This window comes from Salmo salar, chromosome 01 (assembly GCF_965601325.2).
Source record: "Salmo salar chromosome 01, fSalSal1, whole genome shotgun sequence".
NCBI lineage: Eukaryota > Metazoa > Chordata > Actinopteri > Salmoniformes > Salmonidae > Salmo > Salmo salar.
In genome coordinates, this window is record NC_138291.1 from 6,445,962 (window position 1) to 6,471,867 (window position 25,906).

At 46.0% G+C, this 25,906-nt stretch overlaps 1 protein-coding gene across 2 annotated transcripts; it reads right to left on the minus strand.

The window, feature by feature from the left end:
* Positions 1-689: 689 nt before the first annotated feature.
* Positions 690-24,750, minus strand: cdkl1 (cyclin dependent kinase like 1 (CDC2 related kinase)). Of its 2 annotated transcripts, XM_014194945.3 has the most exons (11): positions 24,573-24,750; positions 23,233-23,519; positions 9,114-9,235; positions 6,517-6,589; positions 5,707-5,797; positions 4,950-5,150; positions 1,994-2,076; positions 1,590-1,646; positions 1,291-1,455; positions 1,108-1,203; positions 690-978 (listed from the first exon to the last, which is right to left on the minus strand). In XM_014194945.3, the coding sequence occupies exons 2-11, from the start codon at positions 23,398-23,400 to the stop codon at positions 877-879; spliced, it is 1,158 nt and encodes a 385-aa protein (XP_014050420.1). In that variant the 5' UTR covers positions 23,401-23,519; positions 24,573-24,750; the 3' UTR covers positions 690-876. The 2 variants fall into 2 exon arrangements, with proteins under 2 accessions (XP_014050420.1, XP_045565139.1); XM_045709183.2 differs by lacking the exon at positions 1,108-1,203 and having other exon boundaries at positions 24,573-24,748.
* Positions 24,751-25,906: the final 1,156 nt, after the last annotated feature.

Sequence of the window (25,906 nt, forward strand, 5' to 3'; positions counted from 1 at the left end):
CTGAGACAATATTTTAACAAAATGCAAATCAATTCACTACCAAAAAATGTCAACTGTCTCGCTCATTATTTAAAAAAACACAAATAACATTTGGCAAAGGCAGTAGGCTATGGTGCTCCCTCTGTTCCCACAAGTATCTGGCTGTGTTCCCAGGTTGACTACATCGCACAATATCTGGATAGGTATTTTACATATCAGATCAACCACATATGTTATAGCAATCTGGTGCCCGACCGGCACAGTCGATGACGGGACAACATGCAACGTAGTCTGCCTGGAAGACAACCTCAATCTACCAGCTGAGCACTAGGCTGCTCCTTGTCATTATATAGATATACAAAATACACCTTCAATAGAGGCAACACCACATAATAAAATTGTCTTTCAGTAGAAAAAAAAAAAAGGTGACATAGTGCATAGAATGACATCACAAGACGCAAGGACTTCTCCCTGTGATTCACTTCCTGAGCTGACCAGAATATCGCCGTGTTCACATGCTAGTCGGAACTAGGAAATGTCCCACTTGCTGATTCGTTGTATAACTACAACCAGTTAGCAAGTCGAAAATGTCAGTTTCCTAGTTCTAACTAGCACAGTGAACACGGTGTATGTTGATGAATGGACCATTCAAATCCAAAATGGTGGATTTAGATGTTAGGGAAGTGGTAAGTTGAATTTAGATGTTAGGGAAGTGGTAAGTTGAATTTCTGATCCAAAATGGTGGATTTAGATGTTAGGGAAGTGGTAAGTTGAATTTCTGATCCAAAATGGTGGATTTAGATGTTAGGGAAGTGGTAAGTTGAATTTCTGATCCAAAATGGTGGATTTAGATGTTAGGGAAGTGGTAAGTTGAATTTCTGATCCAAAATGGTGGATTTAGATGTTAGGGAAGTGGTAGTTAAATTTCCTCAGGTTGGTATAGTACTTCTTGTTGTCCAGAGCTGGGAAGATACTGCTGCTGGTAAGCTGAGGCAAATACTAGAGAGAGGAAAGGAAACGAGAGTGTTAATGCAGTTGGAAGAGCGACACTATATCATCTCATAGGCAAGAATTTAAATAGTGGAAGAGAATACATAAATGACAGGATGTACTGCATCGTGTAAACACCTTCAATTGTTTGTACAGCATTTTGCCATCTCTGACAGCTGGTCCCAATTTGCATGGAGCTTCCACCATATTGCTTCCAAGTTCCACCTTACAGATCTACAAACATTGAAGGGTTAGAGCCAAGAGGAAAGGGGGTAGGGAGTGAATTGGGACCAGCTGTTTAACGTGAAGAAACACACTGACCCCAGGTGGGAGGTGTTTGCGGGGCAGGAGGCGTGACCTCTTCTTGGTGGAGCGGTCATGTTCCCGGCCGGTGCTCTCGCTCTCCTCCCGTTGGCTGTCGAAGTACGGGTGCTCCAGAAGCTGCTCACAGGTCAGCCGCTCCGACGGGTCCATACGCAGGCAGCCCTGGGGTCAGGGGGAAAAGGTCATTTAGGGAATGAATATTTGCTAATAAAACATCAGAGACCATTCATTTCATAAGATAACCAGATATTTTTACCACACAAATTGCCAGCAGGTGAATGGCTAGACAGGCTTACCTTCATCAGACTCAGTGCTTGATATGACAGGTTGGGGTATTTCAGTTCCAGAGTTTCCTATTGGATGATAAATGATGCCTTATTGTGTATAATTGTTTAATCCTTTTGATAATATCCGCAGTGTTCTGAGGCAGCGAGTAAGCATTTCATTGCACAGTTTACACTCCGCTGTATACTATGTATATATCAAATAAACGTTGATTTGATTGATATACAGCAGGGATCATCAACTAGATTCAGCCGATAGGATGGTCAGAGGGCAGGAACATGACTGCATATTGACCACAGGAAGCTCAAATGGGGCCGTCAGTAGGGAACCCTGAAATACCGTACACTCCTCAAGATTTTTTAAACTGATTTGTTTAACGTTTTGGTAGATGAATCATCATTATGTTTGTTCTCACCATTTCCTGAGGCTCTGGGATGCACACTCCACTGAAGAACTGGTTCTTACTGAATACCTGCTGGTGGCGAGGGATCAGGTCTCCTGCAGACAGACAGACAGACAGAGTGAGAGGATCGACAGACAGACAGACAGACAGACAGAGTGAGAGGATACAGACAGACAGACAGACAAACAGACAGACAGACAGACAAAGCTCTTACTTCTCTCCTCTACCTAACACACTGTAACAGGTGAACGTAATGTGACAGTGACGACAGCCTTGTATTTTACATTACATTTGACATTGTTGGTCATATGGGAGGTGCTCAGCAGGAGCTCATGTTTACCTTCCTTTTCCTGACCTAACTGGTGAAACAACTTGTATTATACACTGCTCAAAAAAATAAAGGGAACACTTAAACAACACAATGTAACGCCAAGTCAATCACACTTCTGTGAAGTCAAACTGTCCACTTAGGAAGCAACACTGATTGACAATACATTTCACATGCTGTTGTGCAAATGGAATAGACAACAGGTGAAAATTATAGGCAATTAGCAAGACAATAAAGGAGTGGTTCGGCAGGTGGTGACCACAGACAACTTCTCAGTTCCAATGCTTCCTGGCTGATGTTTTGGTCACTTTTGAATGCTGGCGGTGCTTTCACTCTAGTGGTAGCATGAGACGGAGTCTACAACCCACACAAGTGGCTCAGGTAGTGCAGCTCATCCAGGATGGCACATCAATGCGAGCTGTGGCAAGAAGGTTTGCTGTGTCTGTCAGCGTAGTGTCCAGAGCATGGAGGCGCTACCAGGAGACAGGCCAGTACATCAGGAGACGTGGAGGAGGCCGTAGGAGGGCAACAACCCAGCAGCAGGACCGCTACCTCCGCCTTTGTGCAAGGAGGGGCAGGAGGAGCACTGCCAGAGCCCTGCAAAATGACCTCCAGCAGGCCACAAATGTGCATGTGTCTGCTCAAACGGTCAGAAACAGACTCCATGAGGGTGGTATGAGGGCCCGACATCCACAGGTGGGGGTTGTGCTTACAGCCCAACACCGTGCAGGACGTTTGGCATTTGCCAGAGAACACCAAGATTGGCAAATTCGCCACTGGCGCCCTGTGCTCTTCACAGATGAAAGCAGGTTCACACTGAGCACATGTGACAGACGTGACAGAGTCTGGAGACGCCGTGGAGAATGTTCTGCTGCCTGCAACATCCTCCAGCATGACCAGTTTGGCGGTGGGTCAGTCATGGTGTGGGGTGGCATTTCTTTGGGGGGCCGCACAGCCCTCCATGTGCTCGCCAGAGGTAGCCTGACTGCCATTAGGTACCGAGATGAGATCCTCAGACCCCTTGTGAGACCATATGCTGGTGCGTTTGGCCCTGGGTTCCTCCTAATGCAAGACAATGCTAGACCTCATGTGGCTGGAGTGTGTCAGCAGTTCCTGCAAGAGGAAGGCATTGATGCTATGGACTGGCCCGCCCGTTCCCCAGACCTGAATCCAATCGAGCACATCTGGGACATCATGTCTCGCTCCATCCACCAACGAGGAGATCCCTCAGGAGACCATCCGCCACCTCATCAGGAGCATGCCCAGGCGTTGTAGGGAGGTCATACAGGCACGTGGAGGCCACACACACTACTGAGCCTCATTTTGACTTGTTTTAAGGACATTACATCAAAGTTGGATCAGCCTGTAGTGTGGTTTTCCACTTTAATTTTGAGTGGGACTCCAAATCCAGACCTCCATGGGTTGATAAATTGGATTTCCATTGATTATTTTTGTGTGATTTTGTTGTCAGCACATTCAACTATGTAAAGAAAAAAGTATTTAATAAGATTATTTCATTCATTCAGGTCTAGGATGTGTTATTTTAGTGTTCCGTTTATTTTTTTGAGCAGTATATATTATTATTATTATATACTGGTATTATATATTATATACTGGTTTTATATACTGGTATGTGAAAATGTACACTTGTCCTTTCCGGACGTACTTCAATAGAAATATGTTATAACACGTCACTAACTGTTCTAACACATCACTAACTGTTATAACACATCCCTAACTGTTATAACACACCCCTAACTGTTATAACACATCCCTAATGTCTTAAACAGCACCCTATTTCCAGGCTCTGGTCAACAGTAGTGCACCATGAAGGGAATAGGGTGCCAACAGTAGTGCACTATGAAGGGAATAGGGTGCCAACAGTAGTGCACCATGAAGGGAATAGGGTGCCAACAGTAGTGCACTATGAAGGGAATAGGGTGCCAACAGTAGTGCACTATGAAGGGAATAGGGTGCCAACAGTAGTGCACTATGAAGGGAATAGGGTGCCAACAGTCGTGCACTATGAAGGGAATAGGGTGCCAACAGTCGTGCACTATGAAGGGAATAGGGTGCCAACAGTAGTGCACTATGAAGGGAATAGGGTGCCAACAGTCGTGCACTATTAAGGGAATAGGGTGCCAACAGTAGTGCACTATGAAGGGAATAGGGTGCCAACAGTAGTGCACTATGAAGGGAATAGGGTGCCAACAGTAGTGCACTATGAAGAGAATAGGGTGCCAACAGTAGTGCACTATGAAGGGAATAGGGTGCCAACAGTAGTGCACTATGAAGGGAATAGGGTGCCAACAGTCGTGCACTATGAAGGGAATAGGGTGCCAACAGTAGTGCACTATGAAGGGAATAGGGTGCCAACAGTCGTGCACTATGAAGGGAATAGGGTGCCAACAGTCGTGCACTATGAAGGGAATAGGGTGCCAACAGTCGTGCACTATGAAGGGTATAGGGTGCCAACAGTAGTGCACTACGAAGGGAATAGGGTGCCAACAGTAGTGTACTATGAAGGGAATAGGGTGCCAACAGTAGTGCACTACGAAGGGAATAGGGTGCCAACAGTCGTGCACTATGAAGGGAATAGGGTGCCATTTGGGACACCCTAGCTATATTAATCCCACGTACCCAGTGTCTTCCTGATGAGGTAGAGCTGGTCCATGTCTGACTTGCCGGGCCAGAGGGGGATGCCAGAGAGCAGCTCAGAGAAGACACAGCCCAGCGCCCAGACATCAACAGGGGCCCCATACTGAGTATCACCCACTAGCAGCTCAGGGGCCCGGTACCATCGAGTTGCCACATAGTCTGTGTAGTAGTCACATGGACCGGCTGCAGGGACAGATCGATACACATCTCTGTTTAGGAACAAGACTTAAAGCCTGTGGGTATAATGCATTTAATATAATATGGTTGTAATGCATTGTAAGACTTTTTATAAGCAGGCTTTACACAACACAGACAGATAGTTAGAATATAATGCTATAGGATAGAACAGAACACAATAAATATAACTTCATATTTTTGCTGTCTTGTGTTATTTCCCCCCAAAATACATACGAATCTGGAAGCTGTTAGATACAAGACTCTGTTTAGGAGGGAAGAATTGATAAGAAATGGAACTAGTGTTGATTTCAATGGCAGAAAGTTAAGACAGTGGTATTACAACAGGACTCCACCAGGTGGCAGTAGACCTACAGAAGCAGTACAGAAACATGACTATTCTGCTCAGGGAAGGAGCCTCATAATGACAGTGTACCAAATAGAACTATATTCCCTACATAGTGCACTACATTTGACCAGAACCATATGGATCATAGTAAACATGTATAGCACTTCATAGTGAATAGGATGCCATTTGGGACATGACAAAAAAAACCTAACTTACTGAGGATCCTGGCGAATCCGAAGTCACAGAGCTTAATGACCTGCTGTTTAGTGATGAGGATATTCTCGGGCTTCACGTCTCTGTGGATGCACTGCAGGAGACAGAGCCAATAACCAAAACGTTAAGTCGTTTAACAGTGCCAGCCAGGGCGGACCATTCATTCAACCACAGCTGATCATGTGGTGGTCTTGTACGGTTGTTTATCTATACATGAGAAGAGGACAAACAGCCTGGTTCGCCAGATCTGTTTGTGCCGTCTTGCCAACTCCTATGGTCATTGTCAAGCAAATCATTAACAAGACAACACAAACAGACCTGGGACCAGGCTATGTCACACTGTTACGATGTGACAAGGCAGCACAAACAGATCTGGTACTTTGCCAGGCTAGAGAAGACGGTACTTTGCCAGGCTAGAGAAGACGGTACTTTGCCAGGCTAGAGAAGACGGTACTTTGCCAGGCTAGAGAAGACATGCAGCAGATCAGGCGGGTGTATTCACTAGGAACCAAACAGAAGCAAACGGGCCAAAAGTGGTTAGGGAACTACCTGAATTCGTCCAATGAGAAACAGTTGTTTTTCTTATTTATTTATTTTTTTTCCTGTTGCAAAACGTTTTGCTACCGTGTGCAATAATAAACTACACCCCATATCCGGACTTTAGCTGTGCAGCTTGACTGTTAAAGAGGCCCCGTGGCGGTTTGTTGTATCTCAGTGAAAGATTAACGGTTGGTCGGCCAGGAGACTGGAATGCTAGTAAAACAGAGGTCTGGGTAGAGGAAGGACGGAGAAAGACCAGGGAAAACCACTCACGTTCTGTTTATGACAGAAGTTGACAGCCTGGAGTGTCTGCCAGGTGATGCTCTTTACCAGATGTTCTGGAACACTGGAAGTTCAGATGAGACAACCAAATAATACAGATATACTTTTTACATTATAGATTTCATTTAATTACAATTATAATATAGATTTAATGACAATTACAATAATTTTCGGGACTATGTATGTAATTCTATGACCAGTAAACCCAAATGGTTAAAGTACAAAAAGGGGAAAATAAACAAATATGGGTTGTATTTACAATGGTGTTTGTTCTTCACTGGTTGTGGCAACAGGTCACAAATCTTGCTGCTGTGATGGCACACTGTGATATTTCACCCAGTAGATATGAGAGTTTATCAAAATTGGGTTTGTTTTCGTATTATTGTGGATCTGTGTAATCTGAGGGAAATATGTGTATCTAATATGGTCATACATTTGGCAGGAGGTTAGGAAGTGCAGCTCAGTTTCCACCTCATTTTGTGGGCAGTGAGCACATAGCCTGTCTTCTCTTGAGAGCCAGGTCTGCCTACAGCGGCCTTTCTCAATAGCAAGGCTATGCTCACTGAGTCTGTACATAGTCAAAGCTTTCCTTAAGTTTGGGTCAGTCACAGTGGTCAGGTATTTTGCCACTGTGTTCTCTCTGTTTATGGCAAAATTGCATTCTAGTTTGCTCTGATGTTTTGTTAATTCTTTCCAATGTATCAAGTAATTATCTTTTTGTTTTCTCATGATTTGGTTGGGTCTAATTGTGTTGCTGTCCCAGAACCAGCTAGGCTGAGGGGACTCTTCTCCAGGTTCATCTCTCTGTAGGTGAGGGCTCTGAGGGGACTCTTCTCCAGGTTCATCTCTCTGTAGGTGAGGGCTCTGAGGGGACTCTTCTCCAGGTTCATCTCTCTGTAGGTGAGGGCTCTGAGGGGACTCTTCTCTAGGTTCATCTCTCTGTAGGTGATGGCTTTGTTATGGAACGTTTGGGAATCGCTTCCTTTTAGGTGGTTGTAAAATTGAACGTCTCTTTCCTGGATTTTGATAATTAGCGGGTATTGGCCTAATTCTGCTCTGCATGCATTATTTGGTGTTTTCCATTGTACACAGAGGATATTTTTGCAGAATTCTGCATGCAGAGTCTCAATTTGGTGTTTGTCCCATTTTGTGAATTCTTGGTTGGTGAGCGGACCCCAGACCTCACAACCATAAAGGGCAATGGGTTCTATAACTGATTCAAGTATTTTCATCCAGATCCTATTTGGGATGTCAAATGTTATGTTCCTTTTGATGACATAGAAGGCACATCTTGCCTTGTCTCTCAGATCGTTCACAGCGTGGTGGAAGTTACCTGTGGCGCTGATGTTTAGGCCGAGGTATGTATAGTTTTTTGTGTTTTCTAGGGCAACGGTGTCTAGATGGAATTTGTATTTGTGGTCCTGGCGACTGGAACTTTTTTGGAACACCATTATTTTTGTCTTACTGAGATTTACTGTCAGTGCCCAGGTCTGACAGAATCTGTGCAGAAGATCTAGGTGCTGCTGTAGGCCCTCCTTGGTTGGGGACAGAGGCACCAGATCATCAGCAAACAGTAGACATTTGAGTTCAGATTCTAGTAGGGTGAGGCCGGGTGCTGCAGACTGTTCTAGTGCCCTCGCCAATTCATTGATATATATGTTGAAGAGGGTGGGGCTTAAGCTGCATCCCTGTCTCACCACCCGGCCCTGTGGGAAGTGTGTATCCCTCCCTCCCTCCCTCCCTCTCTTTCTCCCCCTCTCTTATTGTAAACTGTAGTGCAGAAGCCCATCCATCAGTGTTGCCATGGAGATGGCTAAATCCAGCCTTACAACTGGTGATTTAATAGCCATGGATGCATCCTAAATGGTTCCCTATATAGTGCACTACTTTTGACTGGAACCAATAGGGCTCAGGTCAGAAGTAGTGCACTATATAGGGAATAGGGTGCCACTTGGGACATAGACAAGCTCCACCCCCCCTTCCTGGGGCTGAGCCCCCCATGAAACCCTTACTAACCCCCCATGGGAGTGAGGCAGGCACCAGATAGCTACAAACCCTCTATTAACTGTCTGTCTGTCTGTCTGTCTGTCTGTCTGTCTGTCTGTCGGTCTGCCTCAGTGTTCCTACAACTCCACCTCCCTCCCTGTCAGCCAACACAGCATTCTGGGACTGCATCGCTGTAAACATTCCGCAACGAGCAGGTCAGTCTCCGTGGTAACAGCCAAACACTGTGGCTATCAGCAGGGGAGACACTATATACAGGTCATAGATAAATAGCAGGGGAGACACTATAAGGGGCGGCAGGTAGCCTAGTGGTTAGGGCGTTGGGCCAGTAACCGAAAGGTTGCTAGATCGAATACCCGAGCTGACAAGGTAAAAATCTGTCATTCTGCCCCTGAACAAGGCAGTTAACCCACTGTTCCTAGGCCGTCATTTTAAATAAGAATTTGTTCTTAACTGACGTGCCTAGTTAAATAAAAAATATATACAGGTCATAGATAAACATCAGGGAGACAGATAAACAATCTATAGAATATATCAGTGTGTGAGACAGAGAGAGACTGTGTGTGTAGAGAGCCAGTACTCACCCTCTGGGGTATCGGTCCAGCTCGTTGAGGACGGTGTGATCACAGTACTCAAACACCAGGTGTAGTTTACGTTTACGCCTGAACACCTCAATCAGGTTCACCAGGTTGGAGTGCTTTAGTTGCTGCTCGGATAACACACACACACACACACACACACACACACACACACACACACACACACACACACACACACACACACACTTGAAGTCGGAAGTTTACATACACCTTACGCCAAATACATTTAAACTCCGTTTTTCCCAATTCCTGACATTTAATCCTAGTTAAAATTCCCTGTCTTAGGTCAGTTAGGATCACCACTTTATTTTAAGAATGTGAAATGTCAGAATAATAGTGGAGAGAATGATTTATTTCAGATTTTATTTCTTTCATCACATTCCCAGTGGGTCAGAAGTTTAAATACACTCAATTAGTATTTGGTAGCATTACCTTTAAATTGTTTAACTTGGGTCAAACGTTTCGGGTAGCCTTCCACAAGCTTTCCACTGTAAGTTGGGTGAATTTTGGCCCATTCCTCCTGACAGAGCTGGTGTAACTGAGTCAGGTTTGTAGGCCTCCTTGCTCGCACACACTTTTTCAGTTCTGCCCACAACTTTTCTATACGATTGAGGTCAGGGCTTTGTGATGGCCACTCCAACACCTTGACTTTGTTGTCCTGAAGCCATTTTGCCACAACTTTGGAAGTATGCTTGGGGTCATTGTCCATTTGGAAGACCCATTTGCGACCAAGCTTTAACTTCCTGACTGATGTCTTGAGATGTTGCTTCAACATATCCACATAATTTTCCTCTTCCCTCATGATGCCATCTATTTTGTGAAGTGCACCAGTCCCTCCTTCAGAAAAGCATCCCCACAACATGATGCTGCCACCCCCGTGCTTCACGGTTGGGATGGTGTTCTTCGGCTTGCAAGCCTCCCCCTTTTTCCTCCTAACATAACGATGGTCATTAAGTCCAAACAGTTCTATTTTTGTTTCATCAGACCAGAGGACATTTCTCCAAAAAGTACGATCTTTGTCCCCATGTGCAGTTGCAAACCGTAGTCTGGCTTTTTTATGGCGGTTTTGGAGCAGTGGCTTCTTCCTTGCTGAGCGGCGTTTCAGATTATGTCGATATAGGACTCATTTGACTGTGGATATAGATACTTTTGTACCTGTTTCCCCCAGCATCTTCACAAGGTCCTTTGCTGTTGTTCTGCAATTACATTCATCCCTAGGAGACAGAACACGTCTCCTTCCTGAGCGGTATGACGGCTGCGTGGTCCCGTGGTGTTTATACTTGCGTACTATTGTTTGTACAGATGAACGTGGTACCTTCAGGCGTTTGGAAATTGCTCCCAAGGATGAACCAGACTTGTGGAGGTCTACAATTGTTTTTCTGAGGTTTTGGCTGATTTCTTTTGATTTTCCCATGATATCAAGCAGAGTCACTGAGTTTGAAGGTAGGCCTTGAAATATATCCACAGGTACACCCCCAATTGACTCAAATGATGTTAGCCTATCAGAAGCTTCTAAAGCCATTACATAATTTTCTGGAATTTTCCAAGCTGTTTAAAAAAATGTAAAGGCACAGTCAACTTAATGTATGTAAACTTCTGACCCACTGGAATTGTGATACAGTGAATTATAAGTGAAATAATCTGCCTGTAAACAATTGTTGGAAAAATGACAAAGTAGATGTCCTAACCGACTTGCCAAAACTATAGTTTGTTAACAAGAAATTTGTGGAGTGGTTGAAAAACAAGTTTTAAGGACTCCAAACCTAAGTGCATGGAAACTTCCGACTTCAACTGTATCACAAAGCACCTCTGCTACACCACACTAACTACACACTTTTGTAATCGTTTAATTGCACAGTGATCCCAATATACTGTAGGTACACACAGTGATATGGATATAGAGATTACATAACAGAAAGTAATGGATCTGTGTTTGCTTTGTGCAGAGCGGCTGACAAGCTCCCACATGTCTTATCAAAACAGAGATTGCAGGAAGAGGAACGGTTATAAACATGCTGTGGTCTCCCATGACAACCGGTATGTCCCCATCTGGAGTTCTAGAACTGTTTATGAGGATGAGGAGGAGATGGATGAGGAGGATGAGGAGGAGGAGGAGGAAGCTACTGGAAGAACTGTTTATGAGGATGAGGAGGAGGTGGATGAGGAGGATGAGGAAGCTACTGGAAGAACTGTTTATGAGGATGAGGAGGATGAGGAGGATGGGGGAGGGAAGCTACTGGAAGCTACTTGGTCAGGCAATGACCATAGTAGTTGGCAAGACATGTTTTGTCAAGCCCATACAGTATGTCACAACAACAAAACAATATAACAAGATGATACCGTCTATAACAGACAAGATGATACAGTCTATAACAGACAAGATGATACAATGATAGTCTATAACAGACAAGATGATACAATGATACAGTCTATAACAGACAAGATGATATAGTCTATTACAGACAAGTTGATACAATGATACAGTCTATAACAGACAAGATGATACAGTCTATAACAGACAAGATGATACAGTCTATAACAGACAAGATGATACAATGATACAGTCTATAACAGACAAGATGATACAATGATACAGTCTATAACAGACAAGATGATACAGTCTATAACAGACAAGATGATACAGTCTATAACAGACAAGATGATACAATGATACAGTCTATAACAGACAAGATGATACAGTCTATAACAGACAAGATGATACCGTCTATAACAGACAAGATGATACAGTCTATAACAGACAAGATGATACAGTCTATAACAGACAAGATGATACAGTCTATAACAGACAAGATGATACAGTCTATAACAGACATGATGATAGTCTATAACAGACAAGATGATACAGTCTATAACAGACAAGATGATACAGTCTATAACAGACAAGATGATACCGTCTATAACAGACAAGATGATACCGTCTATAACAGACAAGATGATACAGTCTATAACAGACAAGATGATACAGTCTATAACAGACAAGATGATACAGTCTATAACAGACAAGATGATACCGTCTATAACAGACAAGATGATACAGTCTATAACAGACAAGATGATACAGTCTATAACAGACAAGATGATACAGTCTATAACAGACAAGATGATACAGTCTATAACAGACAAGATGATACAGTCTATAACAGACAAGATGATACAGTCTATAACAGACAAGATGATACAGTCTATAACAGACAAGATGATACAGTCTATAACAGACATGATGATAGTCTATAACAGACAAGATGATACAGTCTATAACAGACAAGATGATACAGTCTATAACAGACAAGATGATACAGTCTATAACAGACAAGATGATACAGTCTATAACAGACAAGATGATACAGTCTATAACAGACAAGATGATACCGTCTAAACGGCAACAGTGAAGAGGCAACATTGGGATGCTGGCCTTCTAGGCAGAGTTCCTCTGTCCAGTGTCTGTGTTCCTTTGCTCATTTTAATATTTTATTTTTATTGGCCAGTCTGAGATATGGCCAGCATCCCAGAGACACCTCTTCACTGTTGGCGTTGAGCCTGGTGTTTTGTGGGTACTATTTAATGAAGCTGCCAGTTGAGCACTTGCAAGGCGTCTGTTTCTCAAACTAGACATTCTAATGTACTTGTCCTCTTGCTCAGTTGTGCACCGGGGCCTCCCACTCCTCTTTCTATTCTGGTTAGAGACAGTTTGTGCTGTTCTGTGAAGGGAGTAGTACACAGCGTTGAACAAAATCTTCAGTTTCTTGGCAATTTCTCGCATGGAATAGCCTTCATTTCTCAGAACAAGAATAGACTGACAGGTTTCAGTATAAAGTTATTTGTTTCTGGCCATTTTGAGCCTGTAATCGAATCCACAAATGCTGATGCTCCAGATACTCAACTAGTCTAAAGAAGGCCAGTTTTATTGCTTCTTTAATCAGGACAAGAGTTTTCAGCTGTGCTAACATAATTGCAAAAGGATTTTCTAATGATCAATTAGCCTTTTAAAATGATAAACTTGGATTAGCTAACACAACGTGCCATTGGAACACAGGACTGATGGTTGCTGATAATGGGCCTCTGTTCGCCTATGTTGATATTCCATAAAAAAATCTGCCGTTTCCAGCTACAATAGTCATTTACAACATTAACTATGACTGCACTGTATTGCTGATCAATTTGATGTTCTTTTAATGGACAAAGAAATGTGCTTTTCTTTCAAAAACAAGGACATTTCTAAGTGACCCCAGACTTTTGAACGGTAGTGTGTATATATACGCGTACAGCAGGTCAGCCACCAGGGGGAGACTCGTCGAGGCCTGGTGACAGACAGAGTATACATCACGAGGCGATGGCTCCATCTGCTGGACGTGGCAGGTCTCGACGGGCTCTCCGGCCAGGACTAATTGGGGCTGATTGGGGATTGGTGAGTAATCAAGGGCTGATTGCTCACCAGCTGTACAAGTCCCATAAAGCTGCCAGAAGGGCAGCAGACAGGGGAGAGACTAGGGGAGGAAAGGACTCCCGTATAGTTGGGGACGGTACCAGAGGAAACAGGAGGGAGTTCAGTTTTTGATCCCCACAGGATACAGCAAGACCCGGAGCCCAGAAGACGGTATCCCGGAGAGGGTCTCTTGGGGAAGACCTATTCTTTTCTGTTGGACTTTTATTTTAATAAACACCTTTGAAACTGAGCTAATCCTACTCTGTCCGTGTCTGATCTGTGTAAACAACTTGACCAAACCCCCTGGTCTGCCACAAGTGGTGGAGAATGCAGGCATCCTGATAATGTGTTCAGATCAGAGTTGATGTTTACGCAGCATCAGCATGGACGAGTTGATAGCTCAGTTCGTCTCGGCCCAACAAGCACAACAGGTGGTTCAGGAACGAACGCTGGAGGAACAGCGATTACAAAATGTCCGCCTCATTGAGGAAATCAAGAAGCTACAAGGAGGAGCGTCTACTGAATCACATCCAAACCAGTTCTTAATCAGGCTAACAGAAGATGACGACATCGAAACCTACCTCTGTACATTTGAACGGACGGCACTACGGGAAGGATGGCCAAGGCAGAAGTGGGCCAGTCTGCTGGCACCGTTCCTCTCTGGGAATGCCCAAAAGGCGTATTGGGAACGATGAACAGGTCGGCTATCTACGACGGACTGAAACGGGAGATACTCAGCCGCTACGGGTACAGCCTGGCCCATCGGGCTCAACGGTTCCCCCGAGCCGTTGAGATGAGCGACCTACTGCATGTCACCATGGGGTGGCTCCTAACCGACGTATCCACCCTCTCCATCCTTAAACAAAGTGGTCCTGGATCGCTTCCTACGGGCACTACCCCACGACATGACGAGGGCAGCGAGTCTATGTGTGCCCCAAACCTTGGAAGGCCTCCTGGAACCGGTGGAGACGCATCAGAACAATCAGGCCCTGCAGAGTGGGACCCGGGCTGAGTCGGCGACCCGTTCGAGGAGTCGGAAGGACAGCCCCACTGCTGTGTACCCTGAACCGACAGTCGGCAGGGCCAAGGGACTGCAAACCCGTGGAGAGGGCCGACCCGCCACCGACGACCCCAGGTAGATGGAGACCAAAGGAGGTGTTTTGAGTGTGGCGCCCGGGGGCACACTGCCTGGAATTGCCCGGCTCGAGAGGAGTCGATGCCATCAGCAAGCCCCGGAGGTGAGGTGGGTCACGCAGTGAACTACGTCACCTCCTGTTGGGCACACCACAAATCAACTGCACTCATGGTCCCGGTGAAGGTTGACGGACACGACATGGAAGCTCTATTAGATACCGGAAGTATGGTTACCCTCGTAACCACGAGCCTGCTGTACCAGGATACCGAACGTGGTAGGGAGATGTCCATTTCCTGTGTTCACGGGGACACGAAGCGGTATCCAACCGTATGGGCCAACATCATGACGCCAAAAGGGAACTGCCAGATGATGGTGGGTGCAGTACCAGAGTTGCCGGTACCTCTCCTACAGGGACGAGATTGTCTGCGGTTCGCGGCCCTGTGGAGGCACGAGCTGAGGAAGAAGGTACGAGCCAGCCGAAGACGAGAGCGAGGACGACTCATTGCTTGTGCGGCCCGGAAGCAAACGGTTAATCACCCTGTATCTACGGGTCCGGAGTCAGAGGGGGTGCCGAAACCCGACTCCCCCAGGGGAACCACAGGATGAAGAGCACAGCCTCCCCCTCCTCTATTTCGAGGGGCCACTCGAGACACCCCCTGGGGGCCAACTGAGGGACGACCCAGTGGGAGGATCCTAACTTGAAAGCCTCCACAGCCCAAGTGGTAGGAGTGGATGGACAGCTACTTCCGGGGGTGAGTGACTGGCGATACCCCCATTTCCAAATCAAGAATAACCTTTTGTATCAGGTGTCGCACCAACAGGGGAACTTCGAGAGGTATTGTTGCTGCCCCGATGGTACGTGGGAACCGTTCTTCAGCTGGCCCACACCCACCTGGGAATGGAGAAGACCCGGGAATGGATCGCTGCCCGGTTTCACTGGCCCGGGATTAGGAGGGCCGTGGAAGGTTACTGTCGCAGCTGCCCAGAGTGTCAAATGACTGCCCCAAAGGCACACTACCGAAACCCACTGGACCCCCTACCGATCATCGGGGTGTCCTTTGAACGCATTGCCATGGACATAGTGGAACCCCTGGTAAAAACAGCACGAGGACACCAGTACATCCTGGTAATAGTGGACTATGCCACCCGGTATCCCGAGGCCATTCCCCTACGGGCGGTGGTATCCAAGGGAATCGCCCGGGAGCTGTTCCACCTCTTTAGCCGGGTGGGCATCCCAAACGAGATCCTGACAGACCAAGGTACTGAGTTTATGTCCCGCCTAATGAAAGATTTGTGTGCCCTCCTGCAGATCAAGCAGATCCGGACCTCCGTCTTCCACCCGCAGACGGGTGGGCTCGTCGAGCGGTTCAATAAAATGCTCAAACAAATGCTGCGGAAGGTCATCGAGCAGGACGGGAAGAACTGGGACCAGCTACCACCCCACCTAATGTTCTCAATCTGAGAAGTACACCAGTCCTCCACTGGGTTTTCCCCTTTCGAACTCCTCTACGGGAGGAGGCCACAAGGCCTACTGGACCTCGCCAAAGAGGTGTGGGAAGCCCAATTGACCCCTTTACACAGCGTGGAGACGATGAGGGAGCGGATGACAGCCATATGGCCCGTCGTGAGGGAACATATGGAGAAGGCCCAACTCGCCCAAGCCCAGGTCTACAATCGGGGAGTCCAGCCCCAAGAATTCCAGGTGGGAGACAGGGTGTTGGTCTTAATCCCCACGGCCGAAAGTAAGTTCCTGGCAACATGGCACGGACCATACGAGGTGATAGAGAAGTTGGGCCTGTCAATTACCGCGTATGGCAACCGGGGAGACAGAAATCCCAACAGATTTATCACGTGAACTTGTTGAAGAAGTGGCACGAGAGGACAGCCTTGGCCGTGTTATGGTGGTTATGGTGAGGACCCAGGACGCCAATGGTACCAGTGGTGGTCCCGAGCAATGAGGACCTCGACCCAGCCCAAAAGCATGAGCTCAGGGAGCTCGTCGATCGGAACACGGCGGTGTTCTCCGAGAAGCCTGGCCGCACGACCCTCATTGAACACCACATCCGTACCCGGCCCGGGGAAATTATACAAAAGAGGCCATATCGGATTCCGGATGCCCGAAGGGAGGCCGTGAAACAGGAAGTGGAGGCTATGCTGAGGATGGGGGTTGTTGAAGAGTCTCACAGTGCATGGTGCAGCCCCATCATGTTGGTGCCCAAACCGGATGGTAGCCCGCGCTTCTGTTATGATTTCCGGGGTGTGAAAGACATAAGCTTGTTCGACGCCTACCCCATGCCGAGGGTGGACGAGCTCATCAACCGATTGGGAATGGCCCGGTACATCAGCACCCTTGACTTGACCATCGATATTGGCAGGTACCGTTGGCAGCCTCCTCCCGGGAGAAGACGGCGTTTTCGACACCAGACGGGTTGCATCAGTACCGGGTGCTCCCGTTCGGTCTCCACGGAGCCCCGCCCACATTCCAGCGACTGATGAACAAAGTACTTCGACCCCACCAGCAGTACGCAGCGGCCTATTTGGATGATATCATCATCCACTACCAAGGTTGGGAAGAGCACCTGACGCGCCTCCAGGCAGTGCTGGACGCGCTCACACAAGCCGGGTTGACCGCGAACCCCAAGAAAAGCAAACTAGCATTCGAGGAGACGAAGTACCTGGGGTATTTGATTGGACGGGGGAAAGTCAAGCCCCAGGAGAGGAAGGTTCACGCGGTACGTGACTGGCCCGTTCCACACACCAAGACACAGGTTAAGTCCTTCCTGGGACTGGCAGGATACTATAGCCGGTTTATCCTCAACTTTGCGGCTATAGCTTCCCCCCTCACCGATCTAACCAGGGCCCGCCTCCCGAAAACAGTGAAATGGACGGACGAAACAGAAGCGGCGTTCAGCCGCCTGAAGGAAGCTCTGTGCTCCCATCCGATTCTCATAACGCCGATTTCCAGGTGCCGATGGTGGTCCAGACGGATGCATGTGACATGGGACTAGGGGCCGTTCTGTCCCAGATACACGACAGGGAGGAGCACCCCATCATGTACATCAGCAGAAAGCTGATACCCAGAGAGAAAAAGTACTCTATTGTTGAGAAAGAGTGTCTAGTGGTGTGGTGGGCACTAGACACTCAAGTATTACCTGCTAGGTACTAATATATATATATATATATATATATATATATATATATTACACACACTACATGACCAAAAGTATGTAGACACCGGCTCGTCAAACATCTCATAAAAAAATCATGGTCATTAATATGTAGTTGGTCCCCCCCTTGGCTGCTATAACAGCCTCCACTCTTCTGGGAAGGCTTTCCACTAGACTTGCTTCCATTCAGCCACAAGAGCATTAGTGAGGTCATGCACTGATGTTGGGGCCGATTAGGCCAGGCTCGCAATCGGTGTTCGATGGGGTTGAGGGCAGGCCAGTCAGGTTCTTCCACACCGATCTCGACAAACCTTTTCTGTATGGACCTCGTTTTATGCACAGCGGCATGGTCATGCTGAAACAGGAAAGGGCCTTCCCCAAACTGTTGCCACAAAGTTGGAAGCACAGAATCGTCTAGAATGTCATTGTATGCTGTTCGGTTAAGATTTCCCTTCACTGGAAGGGGCCTAGGTCGAACCATAAAAAACAGCCCCAGACCATTATTCCTCCTCCACCAAACTTTACAGTTGGCACTATGCATTGGGGCAGGTAGCGTTCTCTGGCATCCGCCAAACCCAGATTTGTCAGTCAGACTGCCAGATGGTGAAGCGTGATTAATCACTCTAGAAAGTCCAATGGCAGTGAGCTTTACACCACTCCAGCTGACACTTGACATTGCGCATGGTGATCTTAGGCTTGTGTGCGGCTGCTCGGCCATGGAAACCCATTTCATGAAACTCCTGATGAACAGTTATTGTGCTGACGTTGCTCCCAGAGGCAGTTTGGAACACGGTAGTGAGTGATGCAACCAAGGACATGATTTTTACGCGCTACATGATTCAACACTCGTCGGTCCCATTCTCTGAGGTTGTGTGGCCTACAACTTCGCGGATGAGCCGTTGTTGCTCCTAGACGTTTCCACTTCACAATAACAGCACTTGACCGGGGCAGCTCTAGCAGGGCATACATTTTACAAACTGACTTGTTGGAAAAGTGTCAATCTATGACGGTGCAACGTTAAAAGTCACTGAGCACTTCAGTAAGGCCATTCTACTTCCAATGTTTGTCTATGGAGATTGCATGGCTGTGTGCTAAATTTTATACACCTGTCGGTACAGATGTAGCTGAAATAGTCCAGTCCACTCATTTGAAGGGGTGTCCACATACTTTTGTATATACAGTACCAGTCAAAAGTTTGGAACACCTAGTCATTACAGGGTTTGTCTTTATTTTTGCTATTTTCTACATTGTAGAATAATAGTGAAGACATCAAAACTATGAAATAACACATATGGAATCATGTAGTAACCAAAAAAGTATAAAACAAATCAAAATATATTTTATATTTGAGATTCCTCAAAGTAGCCACCCTTTGCCTTGATGACAGCTTTGCACACGCTTGGCATTCTCTTAACCAGCTTCACCTGGAATGCTTTTCCACCAGTCTTGACGGAATTCCCACATATGCTGAGCACTTGTTGGCTGCTTTTCCTTCACTCTGTGGTCCAACTCATCCCAAACCATCTCAATTGGGTTGAGGTCAGATGATTGTAGAGAACAGGTCATCTGATGCAGCACTCCATCACTCTCCTTCTTAGTCAAATAGCCCTTACACAGCCTTGAGGTATGTTGGGTCATTCTCCTGTTGAAAAACAAAAGTCCCAATAAGGGCAAACCAGATGGGTTGGCGTATCGTTGCAGAATGCTGTGGTAGCCATGCTGGTTAAGTGTGTCTTGAATTGTAAATAAATCACTGACAGTGTCACCAGCAAAGCATCCTCACACCATAACACCTCCTCTTACATGCTTCACGTTGGGAACCACACATGTGGAGATCATCTGTTCACATACTCTGCGTCTCACAGAGACACTGCTGTTGGAACCAAAAATCGCAAATTTGGACTCATCGGACTAAATGACAGATGTCCATTGCTCGTGTTTCTTGGCCCAAGCAAGTCTCTTCTTCTTATTGGAGTCCTTTAGTAGTGGTTTCTTTGCAGCAATTCCACCATGAAGGCCTGATTCACTCAGTCTCCTCTGAACAGTTGATGTTGAGATGTGTCTGTTACTTGAACTCTGTGAAGCATTTATTTGGGATGCAATTTCTGAGGCTTGTAACTATAATGAACTTATCCTCTGCAGCAGAGGTAACTCTGGGTCTTCCTTTCCTGTGGCAGTCCTCATGAGAGCCAGTTTCATCATAGCACTTGATGGGTTTTGCGACTGCACTTGAATAAAGTTTCAAAGTTCTTGACATTTTCTGTGTTTACTGACCTTCATGTCTTAAAGTAATGATGGACTGTCATTTCACTTTGCTTATTTGAGCTGTTCTTGCCATAATATGGACTTGGTCTTTTACCAAATAGGCCTATACTCTGTATACCACCCTTGTCACAACACAACTAATTGGCTCAAACGCAGTAAGGAAAGAAATTCCACAAATTAACTTTTAACCAGTTAATTGAAATGCATTCCAGGTGACTACCTCATGAAGCTAGTTGAGAGAATACCAAGAGTGTGCAAAGCTGTCATCAAGGCAAAGGGTGGCTACTTTGAAGAATCTCAAATATAAAATGTTTCGATTTCACATTTTTTTGGTTACTACATGATTCCATATGTGTTAATTCATAGTTTTTATGTCTTCACTATTATTCTACAATGTAGAAAATAGTAAAAATAAAGAAAAACCCTGGAATGAGTAGGTGTGTCCAAACTTGTGACTGGGACTGTATATACTGAACAAAAATATAAACACATCATGTAACAATATTACAAAGTTACAGTTCACATAATCTGGGCAGGGGCGCAGCCATGGGTGGGTCTGGGAGGGCATATGCCCACCCACTTGGATCCAGGCCCAGCCAATCAGAATAAGTTTTTCCCACAAAAGAGCTTTATTACAGACAGAAATACTCCTCAGTTTCATCAGCTGTCTGGGTGGCTGGTCTCAGACGATGTGGAGGTCCTGGGCTGGCGTGGTTACACGTGGTCTGCGGTTGTGAGGCCGGTTGGACGTACTGACAAATTCTCTAAAACGACGATTATGGTAGAGAATTTAACATTCAATTATCTGGCAGCAGCTCTGGTGAACATTCCTGCAGTCAGCATGCCAATTGGCCTCTCCCTCAAAACTTAAGATCTCTGTGGCATTTTATTTTGACAAAACTGTACATTTTAGAGTGACATTTTATTGTCCCCAGCACAAGGTGCACCTGTGTAATGATCATGCTGTCTAATCAGCTTATTAATATGCCACACCTGTCAGGTGGATGGATTTTCTTGGCAATTGAGAAATGCTCACTAACAGGGATTTAAACAAATTTGTTCACAAAATATGGGATCTTTTATTTCAGCTCATGAAACATGGGACCAACACTTTACATGTTGCATTCATGTTTTTGTTCAGTATAATATCGCTAATTCTTGTCAATTATACGCAATTAGTTTGTTGTTGAACACATCTGGCTGACTGAAAGGTAAAGAATTAATTCTACATACTAATGGGAAAGGAATGTTAATTCTGGATGAGCTGAATCTATCACAAGCCAGCTCTCAGGGTTGTTGTTAGTGAATCTAAGACGCACAACAGTCAAATATCACACAGAAAAAAATACAGCAACCTGTTGTTGAACTAAAATTACACTAAACATTTTCCTCAACTAGTGTCAAAACATACCCAGGACTCTATGTTAACTGAGTGTCCATTGGCTGCTATTCTCTGTATTCAACAGAAAGCTCTTAAAACAGGGTCAGTGACCAAGAACAAAGACAGAATCCCCTCCCACTTGTTTCCAATGACGTACAACTGGGATACAACAAGGCAGGGAAAAGCAGAGTCTTCATTCACCTTCCCCTGCCTTGCTGCATGTATCTTCATTCACCTTCCCCTGCCTTACTGCATGTATCTACATTCACCTTCCCCTGCCTTGCTGCATGTATCTACATTCACCTTCCCCTGCCTTGCTGCATGTATCTTCATTCACCTTCCCCTGCCTTGCTGCATGTATCTACATTCACCTTCCCCTGCCTTGCTGCATGTATCTACATTCACCTTCCCCTGCCTTGCTGCATGTATCTACATTCACCTTCCCCTGCCTTGCTGCATGTATCTACATTCACCTTCCCCTGCCTTGCTGCATGTATCTACATTCACCTTCCCCTGCCTTGCTGCATGTATCTTCATTCACCTTCCCCTGCCTTGCTGCATGTATCTACATTCACCTTCCCCTGCCTTGCTGCATGTATCTACATTCACCTTCCCCTGCCTTGCTGCATGTATCTACATTCACCTTCCCCTGCCTTGCTGCATGTATCTACATTCACCTTCCCCTGCCTTGCTACATGCACAACAGTGAAGTCTACAGGGGGTTAACAGTGACGCCTGAGTGGTTTTAATAAAGATGGCTCAAGGCTGGGTGGTTTTAATAAAGATGGCTCAAGGCCGGGTGGTTTTAATAAAGATGGCTCAAGGCTGGGTGGTTTTAATAAAGATGGCTCAAGGCCGGGTGGTTTTAATAAAGATGGCTCAAGGCTGGGTGGTTTTAATAAAGATGGCTCAAGGCCGGGTGGTTTTAATAAAGATGGCTCAAGGCTGGGTGGTTTTAATAAAGATGGCTCAAGGCCGGGTGGTTTTAATAAAGATGGCTCAAGGCTGGGTGGTTTTAATAAAGATGGCTCAAGGCCGGGTGGTTTTAATAAAGATGGCTCAAAGCCGGGTGGTTTTAATAAAGATGGCTCAAGGCCGGGTGGTTTTAATAAAGATGGCTCAAGGCCGGGTGGTTTTAATAAAGATGGCTCAAGGCCGGGTGGTTTTAATAAAGATGGCTCAAGGCTGGGTGGTTTTAATAAAGATGGCTCAAGGCTGGGTGGTTTTAATAAAGATGGCTCAAGGCTGGGTGGTTTTAATAAAGATGGCTCAAGGCCGGGTGGTTTTAATAAAGATGGCTCAAGGCCGGGTGGTTTTAATAAAGATGGCTCAAGGCTGGGTGGTTTTAATAAAGATGGCTCAAGGCCGGGTGGTTTTAATAAAGATGGCTCAAGGCTGGGTGGTTTTAATAAAGATGGCTCAAGGCTGGGTGGTTTTAATAAAGATGGCTCAAGGCCGGGTGGTTTTAATAAAGATGGCTCAAGGCCGGGTGGTTTTAATAAAGATGGCTCAAGGCCGGGTGGTTTTAATAAAGATGGCTCAAGGCCGGGTGGTTTTAATAAAGATGGCTCAAGGCTGGGTGGTTTTAATAAAGATGGCTCAAGGCCGGGTGGTTTTAATAAAGATGGCTCAAGGCCGAGTGGTTTTAATAAAGATGGCTCAAGGCCGGGTGGTTTTAATAAAGATGGCTCAAGGCCGAGTAGGTTTTTTACCTTCAGCATCCTAATCTCTCTCAGAGCGATCCTCTTAATGACTGGATCGTCTTCAGACTCCACGAACTTCTTGATGGCAACGATCTGTCCCGTGTCCCTGTTCCTGCACTTGAACACGACGCCGTAGGACCCCTCTCCGATCTTCCCCATCTTCTCATACTTGTCCATGGTGATGTCCGAGGACTGACTGGGAGTGGTAGTAGTCGCAGAGCAGTCGACCAGGTCCAGCAGATTTACACTTGTTTTGGTCCAAGAAACGCAGTATGGGATGGCCCTTGACTTGAGATCTTAAAAACAAACCAGTACATCAGTGTGTAAGAAGTTTCTGATTTTAAAGAGCAATACATTATTATTATAAAAAATAATTAATCAGGTTTTCCTTGGGAATTAAATACTGATACATTCGTTTTTTTGTTGTTCTGTTATTACATTTCTGACTCAAATGTTTGTATCCTGACGCTAACTTAACTGTAGAGCTGAATGAATGCATTTTCATTCTTGTGTAGGGATGCCAAAGAAAATGATATTCTACACCGTGTGTGTGTCCCCAAATGCCCCAAAAACATGTCAAAGTGAATGGGACCAGCAGGCATGAAAAAGCCATGAGATATAAGAGCCCTGGCAAGAGAAAATGTTGCGTTGCCTAAACGTATCTAGCCACCAACATGTTATTGTTGTCAACAGTGTCCCAAAAAACCCCAAAAGACTGGTGTGGAGGTCGTAAAAACCAAACTGGACCCCCCCCCCCCATAAAAACCAGAAAGGGGGGGGGGGGGGTTTGTATAATAACACCTGCTGCACCTACTGCAAACAGAACATAACCTATCGTTACTGTATATTAAACAAGTGGTTGCTTTTAATAATGGCTTAACGGATAACGCAATGATCATATCACGTGTATAGGAGCCCCAAACATAAACCTAAAATCTAATTCTAGTTAAAGATTAATTTATTCGCTTGTGGAAACCTTACACCTGCCTTTGGACAGTTCGATTGCGTAACGAAAACATTTGCATTGCAAAGTATATACAGGTCTTCCAAGGTAAACAGGGAAAGAAAACAATTGTGTTTTCAACTTCTGTAAAGGCAATACAAATCAAAGTCCTTCACTATACATACAACCGTCTACCTGGCTAGGTCAACGCCTATTAAAACACATTAACTCAAATAATTGTGTCATAAAGCCAACACATAAATAAAAGCGAAAAAACGAGCATGCCATAAAAATGTAGAGTACTCAAAATAAAATTGCATGTTTACAAAACAAGTTATAATCTCAACACTACATACATTTAATATGAGTCGATATGGTTATTGGTCATATTCAAAGCTATACTTACTTCCAGGTCTCGTTTGGATGCACAGTTTTGCAAAATAAGGAATTTAGAGCGGAGAGAACGATAAACCGAGGAGAGCGGAGATGGACATTCACGGTGTTGGAACGACTGGTCGAGCTGCTGTCTCTCTTTCCGAAGGCTTTCGCTTTCAGCCTGGTCCCCATAGGAACAGACTCCACCCCCTCTTCAGCCTGGTCCCCATAGGAACAGACTCCACCCCCTCTTCAGCCTGGTCCCCATAGGAACAGACTCCACCCCCTCTTCAGCCTGGTCCCCATAGGAACAGACTCCACCCATTCTTCAGCCTGGTCCCCATAGGAACAGACTCCACCCCCTCTTCAGCCTGGTCCCCATAGGAACAGACTCCACCCCCTCACACACACTTTCAGCCTGGTCCCCATAGGAACAGACTCCACCCCCTCACACACCTTTTCAGCCTGGTCCCCATAGGAACTGACTCCACCCCCTCACACACCTTTTCAGCCTGGTCCCCATAGGAACTGACTCCACCCCCTCACACACCTTTTCAGCCTGGTCCCCATAGGAACTGACTCCACCCCCTCACACACCTTTTCAGCCTGGTCCCCATAGGAACAGACTCCACCCCCTCACACACCTTTTCAGCCTGGTCCCCATAGGAACTGACTCCACCCCCTCACACACCTTTTCAGCCTGGTCCCCATAGGAACTGACTCCACCCCCTCACACACCTTTTCAGCCTGGTCCCCATAGGAACTGACTCCACCCCCTCACACACCGCCCTGCGGTTTGATCCAACCTGTGGGTGGGTGAAGGCAGTAGGTGGCCAGAGGGCCTGTTGTTTTGCCAGAGCGCCTGTTGTTTTCCCAGAGCGCCTGTTGTTTTGCTAGAGCGCCTGTTGTCTTGCCAGAGCGCCTGTTGTTTTCCCAGAGCGCCTGTTGTTTTGCCAGAGCGCCTGTTGTTTTGCCAGAGCGCCTGTTGTTTTGCCAGAGCGCCTGTTGTCTTGCCAGAGCGCCTGTTGTTTTCCCAGAGCGCCTGTTGTCTTGCCAGAGCGCCTGTTGTCTTGCCAGAGCGCCTGTTGTTTTGCCAGAGCGCCTGTTGTTTTGCCAGAGCGCCTGTTGTTTTGCCAGAGCGCCTGTTGTCTTGCCAGAGCGCCTGTTGTCTTGCCAGAGCGCCTGTTGTCTTGCTAGAGCGCCTGTTGTTTTGCTAGAGCAGGGATCTTCTACCTTTTCTTCTCCAAATTACAAATTAAAAGAGGAAGTTTAAACTCTTAAAGCCTATTAGCTAGAACTGTAACTACAAACACATTTTCGCAAAGAGCAGCAGTTCAGCTGGTTAAACAAAAGGTAAGCCACGTG